Below are 16,538 nucleotides of genomic sequence, written 5' to 3' on the forward strand. Positions count from 1 at the left end.
AAGTACTATTTTAATCCCACTACTCCAATGCAACAATTTTAACTTTCAAATAGCCTTAATTTTATAATCTCAATACATATACATCCTATAAATATGTATATCTACATACAGGAGTTTCATTTTAAGTTGAATTAACTAAAAAATTAGAACGAGGTGTTTTATTCAAAATTCATCCCTTTCTAAGAGTCTGAAGGTATGGTATATTCAAAAAGATCACAATATATTGAAGCAGTGATGGTGGCTTATTCAGAATTTACTTCCCTAAAACTTCCATTTCATACTTTCAGTTCTTGATGAGTGAATAATAGCAAACAGAAATTATTTCAATTTTACCGAGGGAATTACTGCTCATTTGAGAAACAGAACCCTAAATCTTTGTTCTCTAAGTAAAAATGTAAGCTCTATGAGGACCCAAGTTTTTGTCTGTTTTGCCCACTGCTAGATCCCTAGCACAGATCCTAGAAGTTCCTGGCTCACTGTAGAAGTTAAATAAATATCTATGGAATGAACGAATTCATCTAAAAAGGACAAGCAGTCATTTCATTACAACAACTAGAAAACATGAGGACCATACTTGTTCCCTTACCTGTCCCCCACTCCCAATTTTAGGTTTGTTATTTGCATTGTTTAAAAAAAAAAAAAAGTGTGCAGACTCAGATCTCATCACCTCATAGCATGTTCCCATTTTTAACATAATGTATTCTATAGGTATGTGATTATCAGCATATATATCTAGGCTGCATAAAACCAGGTATGCCCATGTCAAATCTTACCTATGGACTCCAGTAACACTCTCCTCTACTATGCCCTTGATTTTCTTGAACATATTAGGATACTTCTTATAAATCCAGTGAGTAAGATCCCCTCCATCATCCAATATCTGCAATAATAAGCATCAATAATACCATTTATTTTACTGAAGGCTCAGGGCTTCCAGGTTGCTCTGGGTCTTTTATTCCAATTTCTAACTGCCAATTTACAGATATTTCAAATTTCCCATAGTTACGCAAAGTTACTTACAGCCAATATAATGGCCAGTCATTATACTGAAGTAAAAGACAATGAGGGGTGAAAAGCCAAATTGTAATTCTCGCAGCCAAATGACCTTCCCACATAACACATCTACTATATCAAAACACACAGCAACGAAATGAGGATTTTCTTCTGAACTAATAGCTTAAGTGGTTATCTAGACAACTAGTTCTTGAATGCACTGTAGATATTCAGAAAGCCTGACCTCGATATTAGCATATTTCTACCAGTTATATTCAGGACTTCAAATATATTCAGTCAAGACTTAGTTTAAATAAAGCAAGATAATTAGTCTCCCTCCCAGAACAATGGGTTATAAAACTGTACTTGTTAATCCTTCACTTCTCCCAAAGCACAGGCACTCTCCTACCCAAAATATCAGGCAGCACTGAAGGGTTTTGCCTAGCGAAACCTCACACTCTCTATAAACCAAATTAAAAATAACTAGGGAACTGTGTAGCATGTAGGTGTGCAAGCATGCCTCTGAACAGCTCATCACTATTTCAGGTTGGGATTAAAGATAAACACAATGCTGTGCCCACTGGAGCTTTCATCAGCGGAGGAAAGTTTCTGAATTATAAATAAGCTAAAGAAAGACCAGCTTAGAATGCTCTTGGGCACTAGGCGGGGTGGCATTTCAGCCCTTCACCTAGCTGTCAGAAATGCTTAGCAGGACTTACCACATTATTGTACCTAGGAAGTCCCCACAGAACTGAGTTGTTCCCTACTGGCGTGCACCCATTTTGCAGTCTCATAAAATATCAACTCTACTACCAGTGCCCAAAATGCCATCCTGTGACCCCTCGGTACACAAAATCCCCCACCTCATGTCTACCACCTAATCTCTTTTTTTTGCTTCTACTCATGCTCTTGATCTCTTTTCTCTGACTCAACTGAAGTTTATTTGAGAGCAGGGATCCAAGGCAAGACTTTCATTAAAACACATTTGCTCCATTCTATAGGTTAATGCTCCATTTTCTCCCAGTAGAAACTCTTAGAACAGATGCCCTGAGAAATGAAGAGGCTTCTCAGAGTTTCTCTCTCCCTTTCTACATGTATGCAATCCCTCATAGAGTTCTTCCTTGCAGCCTCTGATCCCTAGCCACACAAAAAAATCAGAGATGAAAAAGCCTGAGCAATTGGAAACTCTGGTCTTCAGTCCCTATTCTTGTCTGCTTTTCTCTTTTAGCAGAGGTATCTAATACAGGCAGGTAGTTGCTATCCCTAATATTTATTTAATGAATGTAACCCATAATTCTCACCACCATGTTATTCTATTACAGAAATTCTTGCCACCAGGGAATCTACCTGAGGTTGGAAAGCAAATAAAAGTACTAGATTTTGACAGGATCCCAAGAGGAATGAGCTCTCTTTTCTGGGGTGACAATGGTTTTTATCCTTGTCTTATTTTCTTCATCAGCTTTCCCAGCAGTTTGTGCTGGCCCCATAGTCTGTAAATGCTCTCTGGTTGCAATCCCATGTCCTCCCCATGTTCTCGACTCTAAAATTAATGTTTTATTCCCGGTAGAAACCCCCTGGCATATCTCCTTTAGGTCTGTCAGTCATACTTCTTCCAGTCACCGTTAAACTCTGTGGGAATGAGCTGACTCATCTCACAGCTGACTCCTCCCTCCCTTTCAGGGTATTAACCCAGCTTCCTCAAACCAGCACGTGGTACAATGTAACCTGCATCACAGAATGCAGAAAAGAGGCTGTTTCTCTCTTTGTGTACCAAATGAGGCCTACTCTGCAATTTTTAGCAGCAAGCAATAGTTGGACTAGAGCTTCAAGGATTCTTTTTTCAGTTGATTCCTAATTTCTCCTCTCCTTCATATGCAAAATATTTGTGAAATAGGAGTGCTTCATACTTTGTGCAGCTTTTTGCTTCTCTGCGAATCTAATGTGCTATCCGCCTTCAAGAACTTGATCTTTTAAAAAATGAAACAAAAATAAAATGAAGCAAAATAAAAAACCCAAAACTTTTTGCCTAGGCATCTTTCTTAAAGTGGAGAATAAAGAGAAGAAATTTGAACTTGGAATCTCCTCAGGTTTACTATAAATTTAGCATGTGATTCTAGAGAAAAGCTAAGTACCACAGGAGCTATGTGTGTATGTGTGTTTGTGTGTGCATTTTCCTTACTGTTATTGGAGGGGGGAAGTGGGTAGGGGATGGTAACTCATTAACCTTGCTTTTGAACCAGCCACGTGTGAACCCTGAGCAGTATTTTAATGCTGCTGATGAATATAAATGTTTCTTAAGATCAGCACCAATTAATTTTACTACTTTGAGGCTAAGTTCAATATTCTTAGGGTACCCTAAACATAAGCAACCAGTTCTGCTGGAAGCCCAGATACATCAGATAGAAAAGCAAGCATTTTCCTTCCTTCCTGTTGGGACACCCTCTCCCAGGCCCTAGCCCCCGACTCTGTCCCCGCCAGACTCCTCCAGAATTGTGCTAGCAGAATCTAACCTACCATGTTTGGCTGCCAGCCCTCCACATTCACACATCTGTCAATGCACCACCAAAAGTCATCTTCTGACTCTCCTTTCCAGGCAAAAACAGGGAATCCTGAGAAAAGGGAACAAAGAGAAACCATTAAAGCCTGAAAGAAGGGCTGCCCCTAAATTTTCACAAGATACTGGTTTGCCCCAATTCCAATTCTGTCTACTCCTTGGATTGGCTTTCTTCACTGATTAACACTGTCTTCAGCCCCTTCGTCCACTTCTTTGTCTTTGTTGGTCATTTTGCTCTTGATATATCAAAAAGGACAAACAAAAGGGACAAGAGTATGATGGGTGCTACAAATAGGACTAAAGGGAAGAAAAGAAGACATCAGAAATGAGTACTTCTTGATCCAGTCAAACTGGAAGTCTCACCATTTCCCAACTACACTTTGATCTTTCTTGCATCTATATTTTGGTCATCCCACCTTCTTCATCAGGAGAACTCTCACACTCTTCTCCATCAGTTAAAATGTTGTCATAGGCCAGTTAAGTTTTATGTTCCTAACGAAGCCTGATTAACTGCAAGTGATCTCTCATGGAATCTGAACTTTAATAAGGGGCTTGCTTGTGCATTATATGTAGATTCATGACCTGTCGTGGCTTTTATCATATATGCCCTTGTATTATCATTATTGTATGTGTGTCTTTTCTCCTCGATCACAATATAAGATTCTTAGGGCAAAGATATGGTCTCATTTGTTCTTATATCTCTTAAAGTAGGCCACTAAACATTTGTTGGAAAAAAAAAGAATGTATATGTACAATTCACTGGGCTATATATTTAGTATTTGTGCCCTTTTATATACATATTTTATACATTAATAAAAATTTTGTAATGAATATAAATGAAAAGCAAATGAAATACTACAGTGCTAGCAAAAGGAGAGACATACATGCACCACAGAGCTTTCCTAGCATTTCTTAAGCGCTCTGAAGCAATAAGCATTTGGTACCCTGCTCTGTACTGTGCTGCCATAGAGGGAAGGCAAGAAACTAGCCAAGTCCAAATTTCTCTCTTTCTTTTGTCCTTCCTGTGTCAGTAGCCATTGTGATCAAATATTAATCTGCCAGGTAAAGTCCTTTTTACTGCTGAAGCAGAAACACCAAACATTAAATCAGGACAAACTGCTGGAAAAATCCAGCAGGACCACAAAACTATGCCTGAAGCACTTTCTTTTCTAATCCATATTACCTTAGACAACGAGCAGTGTTCACTGGTGCTCTAATATTAGCAAGTCAAGGCAAAGCATTAACTAATAAGGGAATATTACACATAAGAAGATATTTGCCAACTGTAAAACAGAGCTACCTACATCATATTTAACAAGAGAAGCACAGAGGAGAGCTAACACACAAGAATAGGGATCCATTCCCCCAAGACAGTTCCTTTAATGTCAATCTTTCTTAAAGATTTATATTGAATCCCTGGAACATTTTGGAGACTTACTTTAGCCAAAGACACAGAAGACAAGCCAAAGACCTTACCACTTTCTGCTAGGGCAGCAGCCACTTCATTGAGAGTGGAATAGATGTTGCAGGCTGCCCATCGGCACTGTGCCCCCAGTGCACCCAGAGTTTCCATAAGCACCTGCATTAAAGAGAAAAGCAGGAGATGAACAAGGCTAGCCAAACAATCGGTCGAGAATCAAGTTTATATATTTGACAACAAGAAAGTATATCGGGGGAACGCCTGGGTGGCTCAGTCAGTTAAGCATCTGCCTTCGGCTCAGGTCATGATCCCAAGGTCCTGGGAGCCAGTCCCGCATCAGGCTCCCCGCTCAGCAGGGAGTCTGCTTCTCCCTCTGCCTGCCGCTCCCTCTGCTTGTGTGCTCTCTCTCTCTCCCCCGACAAATAAATAAATAAAATCTTAAAAAAAAAAAAAAAAGAAAGAAAGTATATCAGGAATAACTGAGACTAGTGACTTTCAAATGGTGCTCTACAGAAATTCTTCAGTATTTTGAATAGAGGGCAATGGTAGGGGTAGGCATGCGGGAAGGCTCCAGCTGTGCTCTGTTTTTTCTACCTATTTTATATATTTGGGCTTCCTTATAAGACTTAATTAAGCCAAGGATTTTAGCCCCAAAACATTTTTTAAAAACCCCCAATTTACAGTTTTGCTTCTTTTGAAGATATAGGAAGCTGCAAGAGAAGTTCCTACCCTAACAACAAAAGCCAGGTAATCTACAAAGCCATAACTTTTCTTTTTTTTTTTTTTTTTTTTTTTTTAAAGATTTTATTTATTTATTTGAGAGAGAGAGAACACATGAGAGGGGATAGGGTCAGAGGACGAAGCAGACTCCCTGCCGAGCAGGGAGCCCGATGCGGGACTCGATCCAGGGACTCCAGGATCATGACCTGAGCCGAAGGCAGTCGCTTAACCAACTGAGCCACCCAGGCGCCCCAAGCCATAACTTTTCTTGAGCCTATCAAAGAGCTGAGGTTGTAAAGCAACCAAGTGAACTGAACTCCAAAGTGACAAATCCCTTTAAGGAGCGAGGGAACACGGTTTCACCTCTGACAGAGCATGGGAGGAAGATGTGGGTGCCACACATGAGGATAAGAAAAAATGAGCGAGAATTTCAATGAACTAGTAAAGGCTGAGTATTGGAGAGTATGTCAGTTTGGAATTTCTGACAGCCGTAGGCACAAGGAGATTTCAGACTCACATGCAAGCTCTTTTCCAGGGGCTTCTACCCAGTGCTCACAAGAAAGACTGGGGGCAAGGACCTGATCAGCTGTGCTCCAAGACAGGCATGAAACCTGGGTACTTTGCCACACTCTTCTCTCATAGGAAGCAAAAGCCTTAAGCTGTAGGAAGAGGAGCAGAAATTATGCCTGCCACCAGGGACCAAGCAAAGATCCACTGCTTCTGGGGAAGAGTGGAAGCAAAAACTCCCTGCTCCTTGGAGAGAAGCAGGAAACCCCCCTGGGCCCAGGACCCTGCACTGATAGAAAGTATAGGCACACATCAGAGATACTGCAGGTTTGGTTCCAGACCACGACAATAAAGTGAATATCACAATAAAGCAAGTCAAATGAATGTTTTGGTTTCCTAGTACATATAAAAGTTATGTTTCCACTATACTGTAGTCTATTAAGTATGCCATAGCACAATGTCTAAAAAAACAATGTACATGCTTTAATTTAAAAAATACTTTGTTGCTACAAAATGCTGTCACCTGAGCTTTCAGCAGGTCATAATCACTGATCTACAGATCACCATAACAAATAATAATGAAAAAGTCTGAAATATTTGTGAGAATTACCAAAATGTGACAGAGACATGAAGCGAGCAAATGCTGTTAGAAAAATGGTGCTGATTGACTTGCTTGATGCTTGGTTACCACAAACCTTCCTTTTGTAAAAAAAAAAAAAAAAAAATGCAATTATCTGTGAAGTTCAATAAAACAAGGTATGACTGATAAAGATCTGTTACCTCTCCAGGAGAGGCAGGAAAATATCTCCTGCACAAGACCTATCACAGACACAAGGCAAATTTGGCTGGTACAGAAAGAAGAAGCAAGAACAATGAAGAAGCCCTATCCTCAGAGAGACCTACCTAAGACTGAGGCTGGACCAGGAGGGCCAAGAACCCCACTTGCCCTCACCATGAGCCTAGCTCTAGGAAACAAAGAGCAGCAGCCTAGTGCAGCAGGTGGAGCATGCATTTGAAGAGCGAGATGACACTCTCTTCCCCCCACCCCCGTGGCAAGCATGTGTAGAAGCAACGGAAGCTGAGAGTGAAGCCAGAACACTGAGGAGAGCCTTCTGGTAACCTCAAATCGCAATGTAACAGCTGCCCGCAACTGGAGGGATTTGAAGCCTATGGTGCAGGACAACAGAATTGAAATCCAGCCCAATTTATGACAATAATGGAAACTAACAAATTACCATTCATAATAAAATTTCAAGACACACAAAAAAGTGGAATAAACCACCCCCTCCCCACACCGTTGTCAAGAAATAAAGTATTCAAGAGAACAAGACTGTAAGTCAAACTAGATGCTTGATTAGACAGGAACTTTAAATTAGTTACAATTAATACATTTACATTAGGGGTCTAATGAAAAGATGGATAACATCCATGAACAAATAGATAATTTCAGCAGAAAGATGGAAACAATAAAAATAAGTCAAATAGAAATGTCAGAAAAATTTTTCAAAAGTATTAGAGATTATGAATTCTTTCATCAGATTCATCACCAGACTGGGCATATCTGAGGATAGAATCAGTGAACTTGAAGAAAGATCAATAAAAATTACCAAATTGAAATACAGAAAGAAAAAAGAGTGAGAATCAAAATCAGAACAGAGCATCCAAGATCTATGGGACATTATCAAATCTAACATACATGTAATTGGAGTCCTTGAAGGATGAGGAGAGAAGAAGGCATAAGAAATATATGAAGAGTTAGCAGGCAATTATTTTCCAAAATAAGAAATTAAAGAGGACCCAGGAACAATGATAGTCCAATAGCAAAGAACACAGCAGTGTCCAGATCCATTAAAAGGAACCAGGCTCCTTGGAGAAATGGCTGATTCCAGGTTAGAGCAGAGAATGTACAAGATAAGCTTAGATAATCATATACCAGAAGCAAGGAAGTGCTCAAAGAATGAAAAGGATATGTCAAAAGCAAGATGGAAGGGGGTCCCTCAGGACAAGTTTGGAATAATTTGAGCATCATGATAAATAGTGATAGTAATGGATTATAATCCATTAAATAAAATAGGGAACAATGATTCATACAAATAAAAGTAAGTAAATAAATGAATAAATTTGAAAGCTTGATGAAGAATAGGATATTTACATAGCTTCATATTACTACCTCACGAAATACTTTTTAATTACAAAGCGGGAAAATAACTTCTACAGTGAAAAAGTCTAGCAGACACTACCTCAAGCAAAGGATCAAAATGAACATCATTTTGACAGATGATAAATCAAATCTAAATCAACATGCCACCTGATAAGATTCAATGAAAAAAATGCAGCATCATTTCTTACTAAAAATGCATGGCCCGAATTTAATAATGAGGAAGCATCAGGAAAACCGGAATTGAGCACATTCTACAGAATAATTCATTTATAATTTTCAAAAGTGTCAAGGTCATGAAAGTCAAAGAAAGACTGATGAACTGTTCCAGACTAAAGGAGACTAAAAGGGGATGACAATTAATGAGATACATGAAGTCTGAGGATTAGATGGTAATATAAGTCAATGTTAATTTCCTGATTTTGAACAGCTGTACTGGTTGAATGAGTGAATCTTCTTGTTTGTAGAAAATATGCACTGGGGCACCTGGGTGGCTCAGTCGTTAAGCGTCTGCCTTCGGCTCAGGTCATGATCCCAGGGTCCTGGGATCGAGCCCCACATCGGGCTCCCTGCTCAGCGGGAAGCCTGCTTCTCCCTCTCCCACTTCCCCTGCTTGTGTTCCCTCTCTCACGGTCTCTCTCTCTGTCAAATAAATAAATAAAATCTTAAAAAAAAAGAAAATATGCACTGAAGTATTTGTGGGTGAAGGAGCATCAAGTTGGCAACTTACTCTCAAATGGCTAAGAAAAAAGTGATCGGTACAATACTTGCAACTTATCTATAAATCTGTGTTTATTTCAAATTTTAAAAATATTATTTTTTTAATTTTAATTTTTTTTTTAAAGATCTTATTTACTTGAGAGAGAGAGAGTATGGGGGAAAGGGGAAGAGAGAAGGAGGCTCCCCGCTGAGCAGGGAGCCCAACTGGGGCTCAATCCCAGGACCCTGGGATCATGACCTAAGCCGAAGGCAGACACTTAACAACTGAGCCACCCAGGTGCCCCTAAAAATTATTTAAAAAAATTTATTCCACCGATTTGATCCTTACTTTTTTTTTTTTAAGAGTTTTATTTATTTGGCAGAGAGCAGGAGAGAGAGTGAGAAAAAGCACAAGCAGGGGGAGTAGCAGAGGAAGAGAGAGGAGACTCCCTGCTGAGCAGGGAGCCCATCATGGGGCTCGATTCCAGAACCCTGGGGATCATGACTTGAGCCAAAGGCAGACGCTTAACCGACTGAGCCACCCAGGTGCCCCCAGAACCTGACTTACTTTTTTTTTTTTTTTAAAGATTTTATTTATTTATTTGACAGAGACACAGTGAGAGAGGGAACACAAGCAGGGGGAGTGGGAGAGGGAGAAGCAGACTTCCCGCGGAGCAGGGAGCCCGATGTGGGGCTTGATCCCAGGACCCTGGGATCATGACCTGAGCTGAAGGCAGATGCTTAATGACTGAGCCACCCAGGCGCCCAGTAGTTAACTCTGAGTACTGGTACTTTTCATGTTGTAAAACTTCTATTTTCTAATATTTCTATGCTAAATAAAAATTCTAATTATGTTCTAATTAAAAAAAAAAAAACTTGCAAACAACTCCACTAATTTAGGCTAACCCCCTAAAGTAATTTGTCCAAGGCCACGTAGTAAGTTAATAGCAGAACTACTCATATGTCTTAATTTCCAGTCTATACTAACTTTCAATACTTGATCCCATTTTTTTCCCTCATTTTATTTTTCACCTTAAAGAAATTCTGAATTCCTATAGCTAGGATTCTTGAATTTGTCAAACAAAAGAGGGATACTGAGACTTACCTACAGAGCAATATAAATTAACTAGAAGAGAAAAGTGATTGGGGCCAAGAATATAACAACCGTTCAAAGATTTCTAAGTCAAGACTGCTGGCTGTTAGGGCTCAAGCAGGAGTGAAGGCAGGCAGGTAGGAGTGGAAGGAGGACAGAGTTTAGAAGCTGGTTTAACCTGACTTTCAATCATCACTGTTTAGAGAGAGTAACAAAGGAATCTGGTTATTAGAAGGAACTATGGAAACACGCCTAAAAAATATAAATAGATCCAAGTCAATTAGAAACATGGATGGGAAACCATTAACTATGATAGCTAGTTCTGGAACATGGGATTATAGGAGACTGCCTTTTATGCTAATGATTGTGGTAATGATTGAATATTATAAAATGAATATGAACCACTTTTGTAATCAGAAAAAGAAAATCGAGATTAAAAACAAAGCAAAATTCCTTTGTAATTATTTTTTTAAAGGAAAAAGAAAAAACATGGGGGAGGAAACAACGAAATAATATTAAAATTGGTAAACTAATTTTGATTACTCCATTCAAGAGAAAATAAAAGGGAACTTGAAAGGTGGTAATGTTTGGTGAGCCAGGGGGTAAAAAAGAAACTAGATATAATTTAGCAACATGAGACAGTACAGAAGCACTTACTATTTTAAGCCACCACACTTAAGTCTCATGTCCCTGACTGGGGAAGCCCAAAAAAGATTCCAAGAGAGTTTCTGCCTCGATTCATTAGTCTGTAGCTCCAAAAAGAGACAGCTTTTCAATTTATTATATTAATTTTGGGCAGTCGAGGTATTTTTTTCCCTTAGAGAACACGTAATCCGGAAGTCTCATGGGAAAGATGTTAACAGTAGCTGTCTGGGTCTTAAGGACTCTCTGCTGTACTTAATCAGGAATGTGGCCATATAAATAAGTGTTATGCTTCAGGAGATAATCTTCTGAAAGTTGACCTAACCATACAGATGACCTGAGTCTTAAAAATCACACAAAAGATTTCAGACCAATTCTCAATACATCAATTTCCTGTAGTGGTCTCATAATGGTTGTCAATTCAATATCTCTTACATCTTTGATGATGGCTCTGAGTCAGTGGTTCTCAACAGAGGAGCTCTGGAAAACTGCAGGGGCATTTTTGGTTGTCACAGTAATTGGGAGGGGAATGCTCTTGGCATTTAGTGATCAGGACCAAAGGTTTTGACATTTTGAAAGTACAGGACAGTCTCTTACAACAAAAGCCACGCCACATTTAGTACAGTTTTCAAATGTTCCAATGAAAGTTCACATGTGTGAGAAACCGATTTATAATGATCTAAGTTTAGAATCTTATTCTACTTTACATGTTAACAAAAAATATTTTTGTAGTTTTAATACAAAATAATAATAACTTTTCCAGGAATGCAATGTGTGTAAATTAATAGAAAACACATACTCTTTGTTGTTTAGAAATTTAAAAAGTTGTTTATAGTTTATTGTAATATGATTCAGAAAATCATGTAATTTGGCAATGCACTCTGATGCTCTAGAACCAGTAACACATTTCTATCTACATTTGTGGCATTCTCATTCAACTAATGTTATGAGGAAGTACAAATACCTGAGTATTTCACTATGCTTGTGCCCAAGCATTTACATATTGAAACACACATTATTTCATTATAAATTTCTTTTATTCTTCCTTCATATTTCAGTTAAGATTTTATATTAATTAAAAAAAATATGTACCGAGGTATGTTATATTTGAATTTCATTCTAAGATAATATGGGGCGTTGAAAAAGTATTTTTTATGAAAAGGAGACACTGAATCTGATAGGGGTGAGAATCGCCATTCTAAATCAATCATGCTAACACCAGTCCTCTCAGCAGGATTGGTGGGCCATGGGCATGTGACCCAGTTCAACAACACATGATGGAATATCCTGGAGGATTTCTGGGAAAGGTTTTCTTGCTCTTGGGGGAGAAGAAGAAATGATCCTTACTTTCCACATCAATTTGTGATGGCTCAAAGAGCTGTAATCATCTTGCTATGAACCTGAGGATGAAGTAAGCAAGTGACAAGGCAGCTCCAAGAAAAATCACAGACAAATGAGATTAGAGCCCTGAGATCCCGCAAGTCCACCTTACCTCTGGACTCCTAGCTATGCAATATAATAAATTCCTTTATGTATGAGCCAGGTTGGATCAGGTTTTCTCTCACTTGCAGCTGAAAGCAGCCAAAGAGAGCTGCCTTATAGAAATGACACTGGAAGGGAAGATAAGGGGAAAGCAGCGCAGCACAGAGAAAGCATAAACTTGGGACTCAGATATATTGAAGTTCAAATCTGGATTCTATGATTTTACTAGCTATATAACCTTGGACAAACTACTTAAACACTCGGAGCCTCAGCTTCCTCATCTGTAAAATAGAAACAGGAATACCTGCTTTACCTGGCCATTAGGAGGATTAATGAACTAACACTTGCTCTTAACCTGCTGCTTAGCAGGTAGCAAGCACTCAATAGCTGGTGGCTATTATCGACTATTATTATGTGGAGAAGGAAAAAGGACTCACAGCAGTCTGAGCAGTGATGTGTGTGCAACCCACAATTTTGGCTCCAGCCAAAGGTTTTTCTCCTTGAGCTCTCTTCCTCAAAGCCATCAGTGCAGGCATTTCTGAAAAGGCACAATACATACACAGCACTATTAGAGAGGAGGGAATGAGAAAGAAAGAATAAACAGAAGAACTTATTCTCTTGAGAGAAGACTCTTCCCCTGATCAGGTTCTGTTAGATTGGGCTTCTCAAGGGATCAAGACATTGAACCTGATTTTTCATTCTAAGAGACTTTCAGAGGCAAATGTTCCAGAGTTCGGATGCCCTGTATCCCAGTCCTCCTTATCCACTCTCTTTCCCTTTTCCTGGTATAGGAGTTCCTTCTAGACCCACCAGAGTTCACTCCCTCCCTACAGTGTGTCCTAAGTTCAGATTTCTTTTGTAATAAGTATTCTGTAAAACCACACTTAAATTTCACCAGCTACTAGACCCCAGGACATAAAAAGGGATTAACATGGACAAAAAGACAGAGGCAACTTGAGAAGGAAGAAGTGCTGGCTTTCTTTACCTTGTTCAGCAATTTCAATTTCTCTTCGTCCAAACTCTGCCTGTTTGATGTTCTTGACACAGAAGTCACTGCTCCCCTTAGAGTTCTTTTGCTGCTTATCCCTGGGAGAGGTCTCATCATCAGAGCTATCTGTATAGGAAGCCGCTGAAATGACAGAATAAAAAACCCTCAGGGAAAAAAATGGTTTCCTCTAAAATACCAAACCATGGAGTGAACTGAGGCTTCTCTAGTCATCCACCACCACACAGACGTACACCTAAATGGTAGGCACCTAAAATGGCACTGTGGAGCTGGCTCAATCAGCTCCTGTGGAAAGTGCTAGCCATAAGTCAGAAAGAGGAAGTGGAGAAAGGTTGCCAAAGATAATACCCCTGGATAGCATTAACTTGGAATCTAGGGCTAACGATCTTCAGAACATGAGAGCTCCTGGAATATGCAAAAAGAGAGAGGTTACACCATGGTAGCAATAGGTTAAAGTTCTTCATGCGAGATCATGGTCATTAACCTATGGGTTTCTCGGATCCAAGCTACCCTTCTTTGTCTGCTGCTTAGATGCCTGTTGTAATTTGTGTTTTAGTACAATCACTGAACAGATAAGACCTAGTGAACAAGAAGCCCATGGGAAAGTAATTAAGAACCACACAAAAAGTGTTTGTCTGACATAACAGAGCTTTCTTTTTAAGACTGGCTCTGATGAGGCTGAACTATGCCTGCAGACCCAATTAGATATTGACAATGAAGTATTCAGTGTGCTCTCCCTTCTTGCTGGCCTCAGTGGGTCTGGCAATAGGCATTTTAGGTTCCCAAAGAAGTGGATAAATCCTTCTTTGGTATACTAAAATGTTCTGATGATTAATCCATTTAGCAATATATGCTAGAAGGTGGAGGGTCTCAGATTTTGATTGTGGGTAACAGGCAACTTCTTCTATTCACACGTTTAGCTGAGGTCTTTTCAGTCTTCATACAATTCTGTAGTTGCTAATCATTTGCTGGATTTATGTTTAAGTTTCGGAGGATAGCTTCTTCCTAAGTAGTCCTCAAGGTTTGTTGTGGGTTTTTTTGTTTTGTTTCTTGTTTGTTTGTTTTTGTATTTTTGAGGGGGAGGAGAAGTTGGGGGATATAAAGCTCTGTCTATAAGGCATTACATATCTCTCAATGGGATAAGAAGTACTTCCATCACTTTCAAGGAGAAAAGCTGCAAACATTCAGAGCTCCTAAGGTCTATGGTGCTCTGATCTACTTACATCCAGAGAATTAAGGCATTTCTGGGATTTCTTAGCAAAGGATCTATATCTGGGAGGGCTGTAAAAGGCAAGTCTGACCTTGCCCAGTTAATCGGGCATGGCACTACAAAATGTTTGGGCAGCAGGGGCCCGAGTGTCTCTCTTGGAGCTGGAAAACTGCCCTAGAGCAAAGTCCTAACACGAGGCAACAAGAATGAACACAGGCACCAAGGGAGGTGAGGGAATTAGTAAATCCCCAAAAGGACTTTTGTTCTTGAAAGGAACTAATCTGTATAAAAAGTCTGTGGTTCTCCCTCCTAGGGTGAGCGAGAGTTCAAAGTACCTTTGGCAACAGAGCCCAGAAACTACTTCCCAGGCAGTCATCTATTTCACTAATCAATACTCAGAAATAGCTTATGTGTTGGAGGCTTAGGGGAACCATGCTTCTACCACCTGAGGGAAGAAAGATAATGGCCATCCCTAATCTTGATCATAATTTATAGCATAATTACTTTTGAAGAAAGTGTTTACATTCAGAATACCCCAAAATTTCAAATCTTTTCTTAGAGGCAGGATGATTTCTATGTTCTCCAATGGCCATTTAAATAGAGTGGTTATGTGTTCTGGAGTCAGACAGGCTTTGAAATCTCAGTCTCTGTTTCTGGGTATATAAAAGGTGGTCCAGAACCTGATTAATAGAATTATTAATTTGTTCATGAATCCAGTCTTTCAGACATTCAGTTGTTCATTCAATAAATTTTTATTTTGTGTCCACTGTATACCAGGCAGAGTGTTAAGTGCTGGGTATACAGAACAAATATGGATTGTCTTTATCTTCATGGAGTTTTCAGTCTAATAGGTAAGTCAGACAGAAAATAACTAGTTACAAAATTAATTGGAGTTTTTCTTTTCCTATGGTTGTAATATGTGCTATGAAGCTGACTGTATAATAGGAAGACATAACTTTCAGAGTCAAGTTGTTGAGAAGATTAAATAAGATAATGTAAGTATAGTGCTTAGTGCAATGCTGGGTATAAAGTAATTAAGCACTCAATAAATGACACCTGATATTACTGTTGGCTTTTGCAAGTATTTTTCATTCGATAGCAAATATAACATTTTTAAAGGTTCTTACTCAGCGTCAGGATTTTGAATGGGAAAGGAATGACATGCATACAATATTATTTAGCAGTTTCTTTTTTTTCTACCTCCGTCATCTACTAATCTAACCAAGCAGCAGGTGGCTGGTTGGCAATGATGAAAAAGGTTGAGACTGGAGTCCTAACTCTACCCAGAATAGCATTCCTCTCCTATGCCTCTCTAGCTTCTAAGGATGAGTCAGGGTAAAAAAACACACAAACAACAACAACAACAAAAATAACCCCCAAAATTTCCTCTTAGGAGAAGCACTCCAATTTTTGGCTTGAGTTGTTTTCTTCTCTCTCAAGAAGAAATTATTATACCACCTCCCTACTCTAAAAAAACTCCCCAAATACAGTATTTTACTTTTTTCATAGTAGTCAACTGGTTATAGTTCGTTCAATCAATGTTTTTATTTGAGCCACAATGGATTTGTTTTCAGAGTCCTTTGTGCAGACCTGTTAATCAGGTGAGAAACAAAAGTATCAGTTGTCTAGATTGTACTAATATGTGAATGCAAAGTGACTGACAGACCCAGACCAATAGAGTGCTTTTTCTGCAAACACAGTGGAAAGATTATTCCTGAACTAGCATGACATTTGTTTTTTTTTTTTTAAGATTTTATTTATTTATTTGACAGAGAAAGACACAGCGAGAGAGGGAACACAAGCAGGGGGAGCGGGAGAGGGAGAAGCAGGCTTCCCGCCGAGCAGGGAGCCCGATGCGGGGCTCGATCCCAGGACCCTGGGATCATGACCTGAGCCGAAGGCAGACGGTTAACGACTGAGCCACCCAGGCGCCCCATGACATTTGTTTTTTGAATCCACACTTATTTCTGTCACTATATTTAAAGTAGCACATTCATGGGGCGCCTGGGTGGCTCGGTCGTTAAGCGTCTGCCTTCGGCTCAGGTCATGATCCC

General features: G+C 39.4%; 1 protein-coding gene across 4 annotated transcripts in view; it reads right to left on the bottom strand.

Annotated features, from left to right (window-relative positions):
• The window catches only part of AHCYL2 (adenosylhomocysteinase like 2), a 163,623-nt gene that overhangs the window by 23,557 nt on the left and 123,528 nt on the right, over positions 1-16,538 (bottom strand). For all 4 annotated transcript variants that reach the window (XM_081800114.1, XM_081800112.1, XM_081800115.1 and 1 more), the window contains 5 exons: positions 13,254-13,397; positions 12,706-12,806; positions 5,024-5,126; positions 3,508-3,602; positions 774-880 (listed from right to left, as the gene is read on the bottom strand). In XM_081800114.1, the coding sequence (XP_081656240.1) occupies positions 774-880; positions 3,508-3,602; positions 5,024-5,126; positions 12,706-12,806; positions 13,254-13,397 (550 nt within the window). The remainder of the gene's footprint in view (positions 1-773; positions 881-3,507; positions 3,603-5,023; positions 5,127-12,705; positions 12,807-13,253; positions 13,398-16,538) is intronic.

This window comes from Leptonychotes weddellii, chromosome 12, assembly GCF_054177405.1.
Source record: "Leptonychotes weddellii isolate Sample4059 chromosome 12, ASM5417740v2, whole genome shotgun sequence".
Taxonomy (NCBI): Eukaryota; Metazoa; Chordata; class Mammalia; order Carnivora; family Phocidae; genus Leptonychotes; species Leptonychotes weddellii.